This window comes from Leuresthes tenuis, unplaced genomic scaffold (genome assembly GCF_036924035.1).
Source record: "Leuresthes tenuis unplaced genomic scaffold, fLeuTen1.0.hap1 SCAF_8, whole genome shotgun sequence".
NCBI classification, from domain to species: domain Eukaryota; kingdom Metazoa; phylum Chordata; class Actinopteri; order Atheriniformes; family Atherinopsidae; genus Leuresthes; species Leuresthes tenuis.
Genome location: NW_027325362.1, coordinates 19103249 through 19120377, shown reverse-complemented (window position 1 = coordinate 19120377; position 17129 = coordinate 19103249). Strand labels below are relative to the sequence as shown.

The 17129-nt window shown below is 43.0% G+C and overlaps 1 protein-coding gene across 1 annotated transcript; it reads left to right on the top strand.

The window, feature by feature from the left end:
* Positions 1 to 1727: 1727 nt before the first annotated feature.
* Positions 1728 to 13503, top strand: ism1 (isthmin 1). The gene is made up of 6 exons (XM_072391255.1): positions 1728 to 2854; positions 8712 to 8930; positions 9781 to 10033; positions 11467 to 11610; positions 11697 to 11786; positions 12131 to 13503. Exons 1-6 carry the CDS (start codon positions 2717 to 2719, stop codon positions 12646 to 12648), a joined length of 1362 nt encoding a protein of 453 aa, XP_072247356.1. The 5' UTR covers positions 1728 to 2716; the 3' UTR covers positions 12649 to 13503.
* The last annotated feature ends 3626 nt before the right edge of the window (positions 13504 to 17129 follow it).

Sequence of the window (17129 nt, the reverse complement as noted above, 5' to 3'; positions counted from 1 at the left end):
CTTTAGTCTAAATGTGAACATGTTAACCTTATTGTGTGTTTATGGCAGAAAGCAGATGTGTGTAAAGAGAAACTGAAAAGCTTGAATTCACTCTCAAACATGAGAGAGTGCGTCACAGACACAAGGTGTTCAAATACTAAGCTCCAATGCGATTATTGAGAAAGGCAAACTCAAACTTGCTGGGACTTACCGGCAGCATTTCTGCATAGCTGCACAGCAGGAAATGACTTGTCCTTGGATTTTTTGTATGAATGAGAATTCATTTTGAGGAAGAAAATCTTATACGGTTGAGTTTTTGCTTAGGTTACAGTTATCAGTAACTCAGTGACTGCTCAAACTGGTATGAGTCCTTTAATGGTAACCGTTAAAGGAAAAGTGCAACTAGCAGTTAAACTTTGCCCTCATCAGGGTATTACTACATTGCAGCAATACAAACATGAAGTAATACTAACACGAGGAGCATCATGGGACAAGCCTTCTTTAAAAAAATGATCATTTTTATTGTTAAACCTTTTGTTTTTTCACTCATTCATATTATTTGATTTTTAAAGATGTAACTGGCAGACACATTTGGGCTTGGCAAAATGACTGCACTGTACACATGACAGTAAGGCAAGGTGGGAAGCACGAGCCTTGCTATACTTCCTCCTGATCACTTGTAACTGCCTTCAGCAAATGGCCTGCGCTGGCATTCAAAAAAATCTGGTGGTACGGCCCCTAGAGAGCGGCCTGCCTGCACCAGCCTCTTTTGAACTGCAGATCCAAATACACTGCACTTATTGGAATGGCATGTAGCTGCTATTCTGAAGAGGGATCCTCTGCTACGCCTTTGATGTCCACCACTGTGTCCAAAGCAGGCAAGTCATTCTCACTGCTCTGTTTTCCATTTACAGAGAGCTTTTTCAATTCGAGAGAGGCCGTTTTGAAGTGAAGCAGACAAAGCACAGATTTACATGGTTTGGACAGCTGTGCTCCTTGCGTGGAGTAAGTACGACTAAAGTTTGCTGTAAAGCTGTGTGGTGGGGACTACTGTATGTACTTAACAGAGATCATAAGGAAGTGTATTTTTGCCCAAATGAGACATTTGACCTCATCTGCCATTGGACAGCTGAATTTCGAATAAAGGTGTTTTAATGACCAAGTTAGTTTTCATCATTATTGTGTACGATAATCAAAGGTGTTTAATTATTCCATCTTACTCATCACTTTCTGCTGCTGAAAGCCAGAGTTGTTCCACACTTGAGTGAATGTACAGGGTTTAATCAGATGAGAAGCGATTCAAGGCTCAGTGAACATTCACCCACGATGAGGCTGCAGCATCCCTGCTTGGTGCATAATTTGACACAGTGTCCTGTCCTTTGAAGAGGACAATGAAAAGTCTCACATGGACTAATCACATTAAGCACCATTTGTCTTGCTCAAGTGAAGTGTTACAGCTTATTTCCGTTTTGCTCACAGACGGAAGAGACTGCTGCTGTACTCACTTCAACGTGTGAGGAAGATCTCGTGTAAAGCTCCCAACGGTCTCCTCCTCCGAGCTGCGACGCACCGCCGTGCTGTGCGCCTTCAATGGGCAACCAGTTGATCCGGGAGTCCTTTTATGGTTTAATGTTAAGGCTTAATTGGTTGGCATGCTTATAAGAAACTCAAATGTTAGAAAGTTTCACTTAAACTCACCACTTTATGCCTTTAAATGTACGTTTATGTCAGATAATCCTGTAACCAGAAAGCTCTTGCGGATCTCTTCTGCAGTGCTAAGTGCAGCATAATTTGGCGGTGTTGGCCCTCTCCATCTCCCGCAGTGTTTGACGCACTTCACTGTGGTGAAGACTGGTTCAAAGGGACGAAAGAGTTAATCAGGGGGAGGGCGCCAGCACAGGGGCGTTCAGTATAAAACCACCTCAAGAGCACACAGCAAGAGCAGCGTGTGTCTGAGTGAGCCGTAGTTTGATATGGTTTGACTTGTTTCCTCCAGCAGGACTCATTGGAGGCGCACGCCAGCCCGTGTCTTCATTCCTGTGGGCCCACAATCCGCAGCAATGGATGAATATTGAACCAGACTGAACTCCTGCTGCGAAGTATTAACTCGGAAGCTCTAGTTTGTTTGCTTGTTTGTTTTTAAGCAGCCATACCTGTGCTTTTACTTCTACCCAGTTTTTGCAGAGTAATGCGCTGGATTAGGTCTCTCAGAATGCGGACAAATCGAGAAATGTGTAGAGCGGACAAAGTGGAAGTGAAGAAACCTGTGGCATGAGGCTGAGAATGTGGCGGGGACACCACGGGGCAACACAGCTGCAACTTTCCTGAGCTTGGGAGATTTGACGAGGGCGCAACAGGAACGGAAAGTGTTAATACTGCACGCTGAATCAGCTCTATAGGCTGCTGTTTTCATTGGCACCTCCGTGTTGACTTTTTTACTATCTCATTAGGCTTGAATAAAACTATATGAACATTCAACATTCAAGACAACATCAACATTTACAAAGAAAAAGCTCTGGATCCAGAATAACCTTTGACACTTGTCCAAATTATCTGACAGCCTCCCTACGATCCTTTTCCCTTCAATTTTGCAATTCTGATTCCCGAAGTGGCTCCGAAGTGGTGTTGCGGCTCCTCTTCCCCGGCGGATCCGGAGATTGGAGTCTCTGCACAGGGTGGAGGCGGGGTCGAAGCTCCGGCCACACCGCTGGCTCCAAAGAGCGGTCGCATCAAAAGGATGGTGCGACTGGCTGCGGAACTGCTGCTGCTCCTGGGACTTCTGCTGCTTACCTTGCACATTACAGTGCTGCGGAGCAATCCGCTGCCTCAAGGAAATGTAACTCTGAGCCTGGATCAGGACACAGCACTTACAGAGGTGAGTTTAGAACTCAGTCACTCGTGAGGTGCTGACTTTGAGGGAGATTTCTTGGGGGGAAATTTGATGCAAAATGTGATATCTAAGAAGTCTCGTCTGGTAACGGATGACATGCTCGTGAGAGGCAATAACCCAGGTTTGCTAAATTAAACCCACCATTCCCCTGGGGCTTATGGGGAGTGTTTGGGATATGGCATAGACATGGATGCAGAGTGCCAAAAGTGCCCCCCTGGAAGTGGTGATGAGCCGTCAGAGAGAGAGAAGATGATCCAGGGTCAGAGATCAGCTCCCCCACACCAGACACACCTCCCTATTGTCGGGGGTTAAATGCTAGCTTCAGGCACTTCTCTGTCATCATGGGCTCACCTCTGTCATCCGGGCGCTTACTTGATAAAGCAGAGGGTCAGAGCTGAGCCCCCGAAGGTGCCCCTTTTCTGCCAAGATTTCCTGGAGTGTGTTTTTGAAGAATAGTCTGACATCAAACTGACTTCCACCCTGTCCCTGATCAAGCCTAAACTTTAAATGGTTTTATCCAACTCTATACTCTCGATGCCACACATCTGGATCAGATTTATTCATATTTAGTTTGATGATTTCAATTTAGGAACTCTTTTTTTTTTCACTTATTCAGTTACTCGGTTATGATCCAGGTTGAAGCATGCCTCAGCAAATTTCATAGGGTAGATTATTGTCAACATGACACCACTTGAGATAAGTTGCAGGTATTTATCTGCCCATTTTAACATCAGCATCAAGCATGCATACACTAGTAGAAACCCAAATCCTGCCCCCAGGGTTAAGACAGGTCTGGGATCAACAGATTTTTTTAGATGTTAAGCATCCTTCAGCTGCTTTTTGATGTATATATAGCATACTAGTGAAGCTCTTGTTCTCTCCTGGTGATAAATGGGTATGTATGCTCACTGGAATTATGTCCCCTCACAAATACCTTATTAAAGCTCAGGAGAAATGAATGGAAATAATGTTTGTCTCAAAAAAGAATAGTGGGTCATTTTTCTTATCTGCACTATCATTGCCATCACTGTGGACTGGGCTGCATATATGCAAGGCTGTGTTTTTTTGGATGTTAGGCCATGCAAAGCTGAGGAAATATTTCAGGAATTCATTGAATATTTGTCCCTCAGCCAAAGGTTGAATTGGATGAGCAGGAATAGGGGCAGCAGGGAATTTCTCCTGAAGAATCAAAGTAGAAAAACTAAACACACACCTCCCATCCCAACTTCAACATCCCCTTTGTCACTTGTCCGAATTTACATTGACATTCTTTCCAATGATGCTCTCTTGACAAGTCTTAAACGTTTTTCTTTTGCACATAAATGCTCTGTCTATGTGCAGATGTGCTTCACTAACTCTCTATTGAAGACGGTGATTTCATCTTTCAGCCATGCTTGTCACAGCCCAGCGTGTGCTTTGTTGTCTCAAAGTGTCATCTTCAAAATGGCAAACAACAGGATGTGGCTCCATCCTCCTGAAGTGGATGGAAGTCCAAGACGCATCATCCCACCAACAAAAGGAAGGGAGATTCAGTCACTGTGACAGTGCAAAGTTTTTACTGAAACTGCACAAAATTAAGGATTTTCTACCCTTGTGCTCATTTATTTCTTTTCTTTTTGAAACGTACTTTCTAGAATGTTTTTATCACTTTAATTAGGTACATAAACATTTGCATATACCCAGTATGAAGTGTGTGACAGGGCAAGGATGATTTTGTCCTCCACTTACATTAAGTGTCATGCTAAAAGGCATCTGGCACAATGTGGACTGCATTCATTTCCTGCCAGCCTCCCTGGTGGGGGGTGGGAGGGAGGGGGGACCCCTGTGTTGCTCCCAATTGAAAATAGAGTCATGCCCCTTTAAGCGGCTCCTCACAAAGTGAAAAAGGGGGAAGCGGGAAAGGAAGGGCAGATACTGTGGGGAGGGAAAGGGGGTGGCTTGTGTTTGCAAGTGTTCTTTCATGGCTTTTGGAAGTGGGGGGTGACATCCTGGGAGGCCCCAAATGAATTGAGGACTGGTGTGTCACTTTTGATCTCCAAATTAAAGCATGTTCCTCTTAGATGAGCGATAGGGACTATAAAGAAGCCCGCCATCAAAGCCAAGCACTGTTGATTATTTAATATTCAAATTTGATTTCTCATGTGCAGTTAAAATATGACTGTGTAACTGGGGTGGTTCTTCTCATAAACGTGCGTTCCAAACTCCACTGTGATTTATTTGGAAAGACAAGGAGATGCTGATTTGAGGAGTTGACAGGATTTTCATAACTAATAATCACTTAATTTCCATCTGATGTCAGATTGTGATTTTCTATTCCTCGGATTTTCCTGAAAAGGTTCTACTGAAACAGTCTGTACATGAAATTTTAATTGCTGACCTTTTTCAGCAGTATAGTCCCAGAATTTTTCATATTTGCGTTTAATTTGAATGCTTTACTAACACCTAAAACAGATAAAGCTTGGATGTGTTCACGGATAGAAAATTAGCATTGGTTCTTCTTTGGCTGAGCAGGTTCAACCTTATTTTCTAAGATTTGACTGTTCATCTCAGGGCTAGGCAATGTGGCCAAAATTTATATCTTTGTATTAGAAACAGAAAGCAGAGCAATATACATATCTTAATATTTTCTATAAATATTTACTTTTAGGGTCCCTTTTTTTAAGGTATTTTACTGTCTGTTTTGTAAAAACATCAGTTGTAAAAAGAATGTCTAAACTTATCCGTTTAAACACTGCTTTGATATGTGGCATCTGTATGAGTGAAGAACAAGAGCAGAATGATTGATAGATATATATATATATATATATATATATATCAGGAAAAAAGAAAAAGATAATGAAAGGCAATTTCATTTTGTCTTAAATGACATCGTAGTCATTAAAGTACAAATTACTAAGTTTGCAAGGTGTACTTGAATGCACCACAAAGTCTCAAAAGGCTTTGATGTACCAAATTATATAAATTTTAGAATTTCCACGGGGCACCTTTAAAGGCACCATGAAGACCTTTGTTTTTGGTTACAGTTACACTTACAGTTGGTGTTTTTCAAGGCGACAGAGATGCAGAATGTGTTTACGTGTAAAATGACTCATGTTCCATACACAGCCAACAGCTGCAGCGTGCAGAGGTGCAGGGAGGAAAAGATAGGAAGCTATGGTTTGTAAATTGTTTTCTTTTAGTAAGTATGCAGACAAAGTTGCCAACAATGAGGAGAAACTGTGGGCCAATCTGCAGCTCAACACAGCATATATATATGTATGTTTATCTATGAATAGCTAGCTTTAAGAGAATTAAACTTTAAGAGAATTAAATATAAAATTGCCAATTTCAGAAATGCTGGCTTCCTCCATCTGTGGTGGCTGATACTGGCCAATAGATGGTGGCTATTTCATGTAAGAATAATTCTAACATTCTAACATTATTAAGTCATATAGGTGCAGCAACTCTTTGTGGCACTCATATTTGGTGTGTGGATTTGATGCTGCTATGATAAGCATGAAAACAGAATATGGTAGTGATATAACTGTGACAGGCAGCTACATTGTTTCAAAAAGGCTGTGGTGATAACAACGATTTGTACTACCACTGAGGCATAGAACTGACAGGAGGAAGGTTATAGGCTTTATATGGGTATCAGCAGTTCTTCCATATCACGCATTTGTATCCTGTTTCCAGCATACTATATGGCCTTAACGTAAACCACATTAGAGCTGCTCATCTAATGGCATCTTTAAACTGACAAACTGTTTACAAGCAGGCTTAAGTCTGAGTTTAATCAGAATGCTTTGAAGTGCGACTTTTGATAAGATCAATTGGTTCCAGGATTATATAATCTGCCATGAATAATATTGCAAAATATGTTACGCGAGTAGATTTAGATGGGATTAGTGTGTGAGTATACTGAAGGATTAATCTGCCTGCTTTGAGTGGGGATTTTTTTTACCCTCCAATTTTGATATTTATTTTGTATTCAAAAGTAAAAACAGTCAACAGTATTTGTTTCACTTTTCTCGATCTGCATTCTGATTCTGTGAATTCAAACACTTTCCAGTCTCGTGATTTCTTCTGCAACCCTGAAATGTGTAATAGTTCAATGTTTTCAAACGGCAGATTAAAAGGAAAACGTGAAACCGTATCATCTAGAAAATAGTAAAACTTGTGCAATCTAGAGATAAAAGTTCCCACAATTCCGAAGAATATTAAGCACGCACATGAAACACCTGTTGTATGTTTGTGTTCTCATTGTGATTAAACCTGTGAGTGCTCTGTTGGGGTTGCTCCCTCAGCGGAGCTCAATTACAACCACTGAGTGAAATCTGAAGACTGGGAACTTGAAAGGCAGGGTTATCACATGGGCATCTCAAAGTCCAAGTACTTGAGATAGAACCAAAGAGAGCCCTGTGATGTTCACATAAAGAGTAGATAGCTGATCCACAAACTGTGCTTCTGAAATGTTTCATTCTCTGCGCTCTCAGCCATAAGTGTTTGGTTATAGAAACAAGACGTTTGCGGTTTTAACTGGAATCTTGTTTTTATGAATCTTTTCTCCCTCAAATATTATATTCTGAACATAAATTCTCATAAAGAACTCATCGTCTTGTGTACTCTGAAACCTTTTTGTCTTTTTATTTGGTGGCTACAGAACCCTCCAGTCTTCTTCCCAAAAATTATGGCTGGGTGTATATAATCATTTTAATTATAGCATAGCCTGACAGTAGAAAACGTGATGTGAACGTTTGTGCGTTCTCCGAAATCCTCATATTATTATATTAAGTCCATCTGGTCTCTGGTTGTGAATGAAGATTGAAGTAATGCAGCTGCTGTTCCCTCAGCTGCTGAATACAAGTTACATGTACATTTATAATGCTTCCTCCCATGCTGCGCAGCTCCATTTACAGCGCCTATACTGCCCCAGAGTGCACCTTGGTTGGACACAAACAGCTCCACTGGGGGCTTTTATACCCACCACAATGTGGCTGAGCTGACACTTTGTCTGTGACTGGCCACCGCAACCTTGCAGCGCTGCTTCCATATTCTCAGGCCTTAGCCTGGCCACAAAAACACTGGTGAGGAAGAAATGGGACATGAAAAAAGAAAACAAGGAACATGATTGATGCCTTTGTTTGATCTTTTTTTCTACCACCCCAGAATGGATGATTGCAAACTACTTATGGCTGTGTGTCCAATTTAGGAATAATTGTTCCTTCTGTGCATACCTGATAGAGGACATATGCCTCAACTGTCGTTTTGGGATAGATTTACAACACTCCTGTCAGAAGACTAAATGTTTTTCTGTCTTCAAGAAGGCAGATGCAGTTATTTTGCAATGTTTGCTTAGGTTTCTCCATATAGCCCAGTGCAGGAAAACCATCAGTCTTACATAGCTCTTTTCTACCAGCCAGTGCCAGAACATGCTATATATGTCCTCAACATACCATGGTAGAGCAGCAGTATAATTTGTTAGTTAGAAATGGAAAAATATACAGTATAGTACAGCTGTGACAATTGATGTGAATGCAGCTTGTGGAAAGATAATATTTCAGTGGAAGCAGGAGGACACAAAGAACACAGCGTGGTGATTGTTCCACTGCTTCCTCGGCTCCTTTCTGGGCTTTCAGTCAAGAGTCCACTGTCCGAAGGATTTACGGCGGAGGTCATGGTCACATGAACCTCTGTCAACATGAGAAATCAATCTAATGCTGCTGAGTGTGTAGACTCTTTCGATGCCAAGTAGCAAACAGGGATCTGTTGATATAAAAGAGTCTTGACAAAAAGTCTTTCATACAGAATAAACACAAAAACATAAGCAATTAATTAACATTATGTGTCTTTCTCTCCTCAGCACAAAAATGTGAATGCCAGAAGTAGCTCTTCTTCCCAACTGGTTCCTGAAGACCGGAGGTCTGGTCCAGAGCACCGGTTGTCCCATCAGCCTGCAACCCTCCCCTGGGCACAAGGAAGCAATGCACACAGGGACGGCCCTGGAGCTTTCCTCCTAGATCTGCACAATTTCCCAGACCTCTCCAAAGCTGATCTCAATGGACAGAATCCTAACATACAGGTGACCGTGTGTGTCTGTGCACCTGCCAGAGCACTTTGATGCTTTAGCTAACTTAAGACATGGCTACTCAAGCGTCTATGGCAGGAAGAGCAAACAGGAAGAAGGGGAATAATTTGGTGCACATCACTACACCTTTTCTCTCCCTCTTCCTTCTTACTTCTCCTCTTGTTCCTTTTGACACTTTCTGGCTCTTTGCAAAGCCCAGATTAAATGGATAGACGCCACGTCAATCATAATGACAGCTGAAAGGCAGAGACTAGCCACTAAGGCCTCGTTACTAACCAGTGTGCAGGAACATGGATGGCAGTTTATGTAAATGTGTGGCAAGCTCTTGCCCAAAAGTCCCTCAGTGATGCAGATAGTTTAGTAACCGCTGCCATGTTTAAATTATTCTCCTCTCTAATCCAGCAAGGGGGTCTTTCCATTTCTTAGGGCATCACTGCTAAATTTGAACACGAACAAAGTGTATTAACATCTCAAGATGTGGGAAGAGAGCAAAGCAACCAATTGAGCAAGGGCGTGAGGCTGTGGGAGCAGGGGAGGAGAGGGAGGGGGTGTCTTTGATCCTGGGATTCATCTGGCTTTCATGGTCTGGAGGAGGCTGAGTAGCCCTTTGAACTTTGTGTTTAGGTGGAGAGAGCCCAAGAGGTGGGAGGGTGACTGTGGGGCAGGGGTGGTGTTCCCGCTTCATCTGGGAGGCACATGTGTTAGGACAGCAAGGGGAGGGGGAGATGTTGTGTGTAGGGCCAACAGAAAGTGCCACCTTACTACATACAATGATCTCTGTTAAAAACTGTATATGTCTCTTCTATGAGGAATAAAGACTTTCATTTGTGTTCTCTTAATACAGGTGACCATTGAAGTGGTGGATGGACTAGAGGGTCACGAACCAGAGAAAGGCCTCCGTAAGGAAAGCAAGCCCAACTGGGCCTCTCCTAACTGGAGAAACTGGTGGCCTCACACATCTTCGTCCTCCTCCTCTTCGTCCACTCATCAAACAGGGGAGCATGATCGCTCCTACGGGAGCAAAAATGAGGATAGCAACTTCCTCAGGCCACCACCAAACTGGGACAGGAGGGGAAGCAAAGCTCAAACTGAATATGGTGAGAGTGACAAGAGGGGAGTGAATGCACATTGCAGGATATTGCCCTGGCTCCACAGGCTCTTATTTGAACACAGGTCTACAGATGGCCACAGTCTGATGTGGAATCTGTAATTTGCAGATTTGCTGATTTAAGCTGTCACCATAATAAGTGCAGTCATCCCAGGCAAACCTTTGGGAGCCCCTGATTGAAGCCTTTAACGCTCTTTTATGAGATGGATTCTTCTGTGTTGCGGAGCTAGCATCATTGCACAGCTTAGGCGCCTCACGACATCAGACTTAAGTCACAGTCATGGAGCCGGAAACACTGTTACGCTTCCAAACAATTCGCACAACTCTCATCTAAAGTAACCCAACAGATAAATCTGCCGTGAAAGAATTTCCACTCACTGTCATACAGTGTGGCCCATGTTGAAGCATGCCCAAACCAACATGGTTGAACAGGAATGTGTGTGCTATGAAAAATGTCATTTTATTCACTTGCACAACAAGAGGGAGATTTTATATATTTTGTAAAACCATAATCCATGCTAAATGTTTCTGGCTTATCACCGTGGTCAGCTTTCAGTATTCCTTCATTTCATACCACACTAGTGGACAGGGAAATATTTCATCATCATAACTGTCTCAGCTTTAAACTTAATAATCATAATTGTGGACAGACAGAGGCAGTCATCCATCACAGGCCATTGATGGTATATTCAGTTGGCGGTCTGAGCACAAGTTTCTCTAAATTCTGACTGTTGTCTGAACTGCCACCACCTCCCTGAAACGCACTAGAAGCAGGGGTTGGGGGAGTGCTATGTGGCTTGTATTAATACAAAATGCTCATAATGAGGGGCAGATGGCAGCAGGGGGTGTATAGGATGGTTTGGACCACAGCCAAAAATACTTCCATCCCAAAATGCCCACATTGATTCTTTTCATCAATGGAGCGCTGCTTTCAAGATGTATGTGTCTGCGTGCGGGTTAGCGATGGTGGTGCTGGAATAAGGTGGTACCCTCTGTAAATGTTTTAATCTTTAGTATACATGGCACAGTAATGTGCTCAGTGATAACTGGAGTCAAGAGGATTTCTTGCCATTTAAACCCTGCATCGTCAGACGACTGAATAACAGATAGAGCAGCTTAGTGGTGTCCTGTGCCGGGAATGTCCTAAAGATTTCTATTTGTAAAAGCAGCATGGATTCACTCTGGCTTTGTTGGAATATGCCAAATGTTTTTAAGTCTCTTGACTAACTGAACCCATACTATGTCCTTTACTTTGAACTTTGGTGGTATCTGCTTGAAGTAGCAAAGTCAAAGTGCACTATTCCACCTCTCTTTTCATGTCCTAACCCCTCTCATTATTAGTGAAGCATGCTAACAGGCCCAGGTAAGTCCAGCATGTGGTCTACATCAGAGCTGAGGATCTTTCTTTTTCTCTAATCCAAGACTACATGGATGGTGACGGAGACTGGAGTAATTGGTCAGCATGCAGTGTCACATGTGGAAATGGCAACCAGAAGAGAACCAGGTCTTGCGGTTATGCCTGCACAGCCACAGAGTCCAGAACTTGTGATATGCCCAACTGCCCAGGTAATATCTTGTTTTTCTGTGCATAGTCAGTATTAATGGACATACACTTTTTTTCCACCTTTCACTGTGCATTCATCTCCCTAAAGGTATTGAAGATGCCTTCAAGACAGCAGCTACTGAAGTGAGCCTATTAGCTGGAACAAATGAGTTCAATGCCACAGAGCTCTTTGGTGTTGGTAAGATTCTGCCTGCTTTTGTTGCACTCCACGCTATCCTTCATTCAGACGTATTTGCTATATCAAAGTCGGTTCATCCATGCGGTAATGCTCCTGCAGGCGCTTAGCTTTCCTCATGCTCACTCGTTATGCTCCATTACTGTGCAGTAATGTAAATCTGCAGCAGGGCAGGAAGAGCATGGTACGCTGCCGCCCACTTTCTCTTATTCTGCCTGTTCTTAATAACATCAGTGAAAACACATCTTCATGTTCAATATTCGTCCTCGTCATACTGCTGGTTTCATCCACTAATGTTTGACAGTGATAGGAGATGTAGCAACTGATAGATTCTTAATTTCTTCCAGACACAGACAGCTGCGAGCGATGGATGAACTGCAAGAGTGAGTTCTTGAAAAAGTACATGACCAAGGTGGCCAACGACCTTCCCAGCTGCCCTTGCTCTTATCCAACTGAGGTGGCGTACAGCACGGCAGATGTACATGATGCCCCCACACGCCGAGATTTCCGGTGGAAAGATGCCAGTGGGCCAAAAGAGAAACTTGAAATCTACAAGCCGACAGCCCGCTACTGCATCCGCTCCATGCTGACCCTGGAATCCACCACGCTGGCTGCGCAGCACTGCTGCTATGATGACAACATGAAGCTTATCACTCGCGGCAAAGGTGCCGGCACACCCAACCTCATCAGCACAGAGTTCTCCGCTGACCTGCACTATAAGGTGGACATCTTGCCCTGGATCATCTGCAAAGGAGACTGGAGCCGCTACAACCAGGCCAGGCCGCCAAACAATGGGCAGAAGTGTCCAGACAATCCTCAGGATGAGGACTACTACAAACAATTTGAAGAGGCAAGAGAATTCTAGTCCCGTGTAGTGAAGGGACAAAACGAACACACAGCTTAAATGTTCAGCTAATCCTCAAAAATGACATTTTAGGTCAGATAACATGAACTTTAGGCTCTTATGAAAGACTTATTAAAATATTTGAACAAAGAAGGGAAAACAAATCCTCTTACCCATATGCAGCTTTCCTCGACTTCATCTAAACCAAGCACAAAACGTTGCTTCATCATATATTTTTTAAATCAAAATATGGCTCTGAATCTTTGCCACTTATATCGCTGCATAGCTTAACTCAGATTTGAGTCACTAAAGGGAGAGCTGGCTTCATATTCCTAAAAGGGAAAACAATTAGTAGAAATGTCCATTTAGAACATGTCCTGTTTGTTTGGTGAATCCGAGAGGCCTGTGGTAATAGAATAATGAGATCCCTTAGGAATGTGTTTGAGGGAAGGGGGACAGAGAACAGGGTTGTCCAGTTTTCCTCATTTTGTCAGTCATAATATCCAGGTTTTCATCTAATCCTGTGGATATGTTTATTTAGCATGCACATTTTTATTTTCATTATTTTACCTTTGTAATTTAACGGTGCCCCTTGTGTCTCTGAGGCAGTTCTTCACTGTAAAAAGCCTGCATTATTTTTGTAAAGTATTTATTGAATTGTAGCTGTGTTCAGGATGAGTGTCTATGACTGGGGCTTCTCAGTCACATTCATGCATATGAGATATGAGATTCTTCTCTTGTTCATGATTAGCCATCATTGTGCATATCTGTCTAAAGATAGGAATAAATCACAATAGAGTACAAAGAATGTTTGAATTCAACTGTAAGAAAGGGTTTTTGAGATATAAATCTATAAATAAATTTTTTAAAAATCAATGATTGTGTCAGATTACGACACTTCCCACAATCTTCACAGGAAATGCATGAGACTTCATTAGATCCCACTTGTGTGACTCCGGGTCCGGGTCTTTTGATGGGGTTGTGATATTTCTTCAGTGGGTGAGGAGAGTAAAGTTCCCTTGAATGTGACTCAAATTCTTTGTCTTTGGCATGTGTCCTCACATTCCTGAGTAATTTCTCAGTGCACACACACGCGCTCACACACACTCATTGCTGCTTGTCCAGAGCAGGGACCTCTGACCATTCCATCTTTACTGAGTGCTGCAGTTACTGTCACACAGAGAAAACCATTCATGGTGCCCTCATTCCTGCAGTCTTGTGTGCTGCACAGCTGGCTAAGTGCAGGGCTCGTCTTTATAATGCAGCAGGCCCAAGCACGTTTCGCACCCCTGAGGCGCTACTTGCAACCATCTATTTGTCTCCCTATTCATACAAAATTCCTTCTTGGGCATCTATCGACCCATTTATCCCAAACACTGCCTTTTGTCAACATCGCACCCTCAACAACCCACTGTATACCTCACAGGTACTTTCTTTTTAAGTATGTTTCTACTTCACCGTCTTTACGATGCCCTTACTGCGTTAAGCTCTGGTTTTTCATCTTCTGTCCCTCTCCTGAGTTAAAGCACGGTTTAATGCTAAGATTAAAGTAACCGGGGTGGATCGTTATCTTAGCAGAGCGTCTGCTGAACAGGCCAGGGAGATCAAAGTGAGATGCTCTTCTTTATTTTGAAAGATTAGTGCCAAGCTCAAATTGATGACATACTTCCATTCCCCCACACCCTACCCCCACCAAGTATCTCTTCTCCAGACAGGCTCCACGTGTCTTGAGTGCAGGCAATTACTGTTGCACCCTCCTCACTTTTCGTCTCTCATTTTGCCTCCCCTCCCCTAGCAGGACCAGTACAACTTGCACTGTAATTCTTTTGCTGAGGCACTGGTAGGAAGACCAATAGATTCAAAGTTGGAGAATGTATTTGGCATGAAAATCTAGAATAGGGGCAGTCTAACTGCAGACCGGCTCGTGTGAAGAAAAATTTGCTGTGTTGCCTGCAGGGCTTCAGCAATGCCTTGCTTTTGTGTTACTATTTCCAGGACTCCATTCTGGTTTGTTTCAAAGACTGCAAAGCACCACATTAGTGGTGTATTGTCAAGGATCCCAAAGGGCTCATTAAGCATCACTAAGATATGATTTTTGGTATTTTGCCTCTATTTCTGTTATGAGAAGGAAATTATGTCCAATGTACTTACACGGTTTTAGACAGCGCTGGCTGTGGGATTTCTAAGCAGATATCCACTAAAGAGCTAGCGGTAGGAATAAGAAAATAAATGAGGTTAAATAGAAAAACAAAAGCAATAGACTTTTTGGATGTGTTAACATTGAGAATTGAGAGGGTCTTGTGGAACAGCTGCTAATATGGAAAAAAAAATAGTTTACATCAAAACAAGTTCAGGTGGTTTGTTTCTGGAGCTCCCGGTGAATGCTTCAGTAACTAAATGAGCACGCTGCCTAGTGGCAATCACACATCTCCTTGTTTTGTGGTGTGGTGCAGATGTGGCAGAGCCATTTTTAGCCTCTCGCCCTCACTTTCTTTCACTCCCTCCTTCGCACTGCTACTTTATGGGTGGTGTAGCACAATGCAGGAAGTGTCTGGCCCGCAATACCGCAGGGCCATAACTGTATGGCAAACCTAATTAAAAGGTTTTTCTTTCGGCTTCTAATTCGAAAGAGCTGACCTGGACTGGGAGTTTGCTTATCTAGCAGCCGCCCACCCCCTACACTTTACTGACAAAACAGGGGGTTGTGCCAGTGGCACTCTGTCTGCCATAGGCTCGCATCTTTGCCAAAGCGACACAGGGGAGGAGTAGGTCGTGGGGGTGGGGGGGCAAATACGCCTGCGTGTACAGCTGAACAAACAGAACAAGTACATGTGGAACATCTGAGAGGGCATGGTGTCTTACTTAACCCTTGCTGCAAGGACATTGCTGAGATGAAGTGGTCTGCAGCTACACCATCTACGGCAGAACAATGACAAACTCAATACCTGAATGCTCTGCTTCTCTTGGACATGTAATACCACTGTGCTGTGAACATTACCTCTTTAGATGCACCGAGTGACACCTGCTGCTTGCTCATGTCTTCTATAGTTCAAAGTAAAGCAAAAATAACACGCACCTGCTTCAATTCACATTAACAGTTGTGCTACAATGACAAATATCAACCTCTTGCCCCTACTGAAGGGGTTTCATTCAACCACTTTTATGACAAATTTGCAACCAATCTATGCTCTGCTGGCAACGCATGCTAACGAAAGTCAGTGAAAATCAAAAACAAAGAGCTTTAAAGAGGAAGACTTTATTTTAAATCCATAAAATCATGGCACAGAAATATTGGGTTTGAGTGACAATGTGCATGGTGGAAACACAAGCACAGGGAAAAGCTTCACTTTGTCTCCAAAGGGGCTACAGAGTGCGTCGGTGTGACAGTGTAGAGGGGCTGGTGGCCCTGAGTTGGTGAGAGGGAGGGGAGTTGACAGGAGCACGGAAGCTGCATAGCCATGACTCACGGTGACAGCACCGCTTGGCATGTGAGGACAGCGGGGCAGACAGGCAAGGCTGCTGCCTTTGATCTTTATTTGCTCCACCGTCTGTTTTGCATTTAAGAGCTTTGCTGAGCGAAAGGCAATGGATACACCTTGAATGGCACAGGACCTGGAGCATTTTTTTAAAAGACCCAGGATCCTCTTTCAAAGTTGAGGGGATCCAGAACAGAGAGGGATGAGTTTTGAAGTGGTCAGTTCTATGCCAAGTAGGGGACAGAGTCTCCTAGCACCACAGACTAGCTCTGATAAAAAGAGAGCGCTCTATAATAACACATAATCATGCCAATGGAGAATGGTGGCTGTATGTGCAATTAGAAACAAGGTTACATTAACCTCCCTTCGAATGGGCTCCCAAAATCAAACGAAGGTCAGATGGCTGTGAAATAACAAAACATTTACAGCATCTTCTCAACTAGACATGCAATTCTCCCGACCTGTGAAACATGTTTTGCACGTTAGCGATGCCAAACTGGGACATATTACACCTGAGGCAGGACATCTTCAATACGTGGTCCAATCTTACAATCAGGCGTAATACACTGACAGGGAGGCATTTCTTCCTTCAAACTGTGAGCATTGATCTTTTTGCAGCTCATATGCACATTCCTGTCAGACACCACAGTGGCCTCAGTCCAGAGTCAGAAGCTGGACAAAGTCTTGCCCAGAAGACTGATACAGCTGATGTTACAGCCTTTACTAAACAACAATTCACTCAAACGTTCATTTCGATTCCAGTTATCACCTGGCATGTCATTTCTTTGTTGACTACATACTGTTGGCAGTTGATTTACGACTTTCCAAACACTTACAATTTTTCTCTGGAAAAGATCAGGTGGGGCTTAAAATTTTGTGAGCCTTTTAGAACTTTCTGTATTTCGATACAAATATGATCTTTAACATCACTGGAGTTTTTTTTTTACAGAACCTCCAAGAATAGATCAGGAGATTCCAATAAAACAAAAACATTATGCTAGGTCAGTTTTTATTGATTAAAATGAT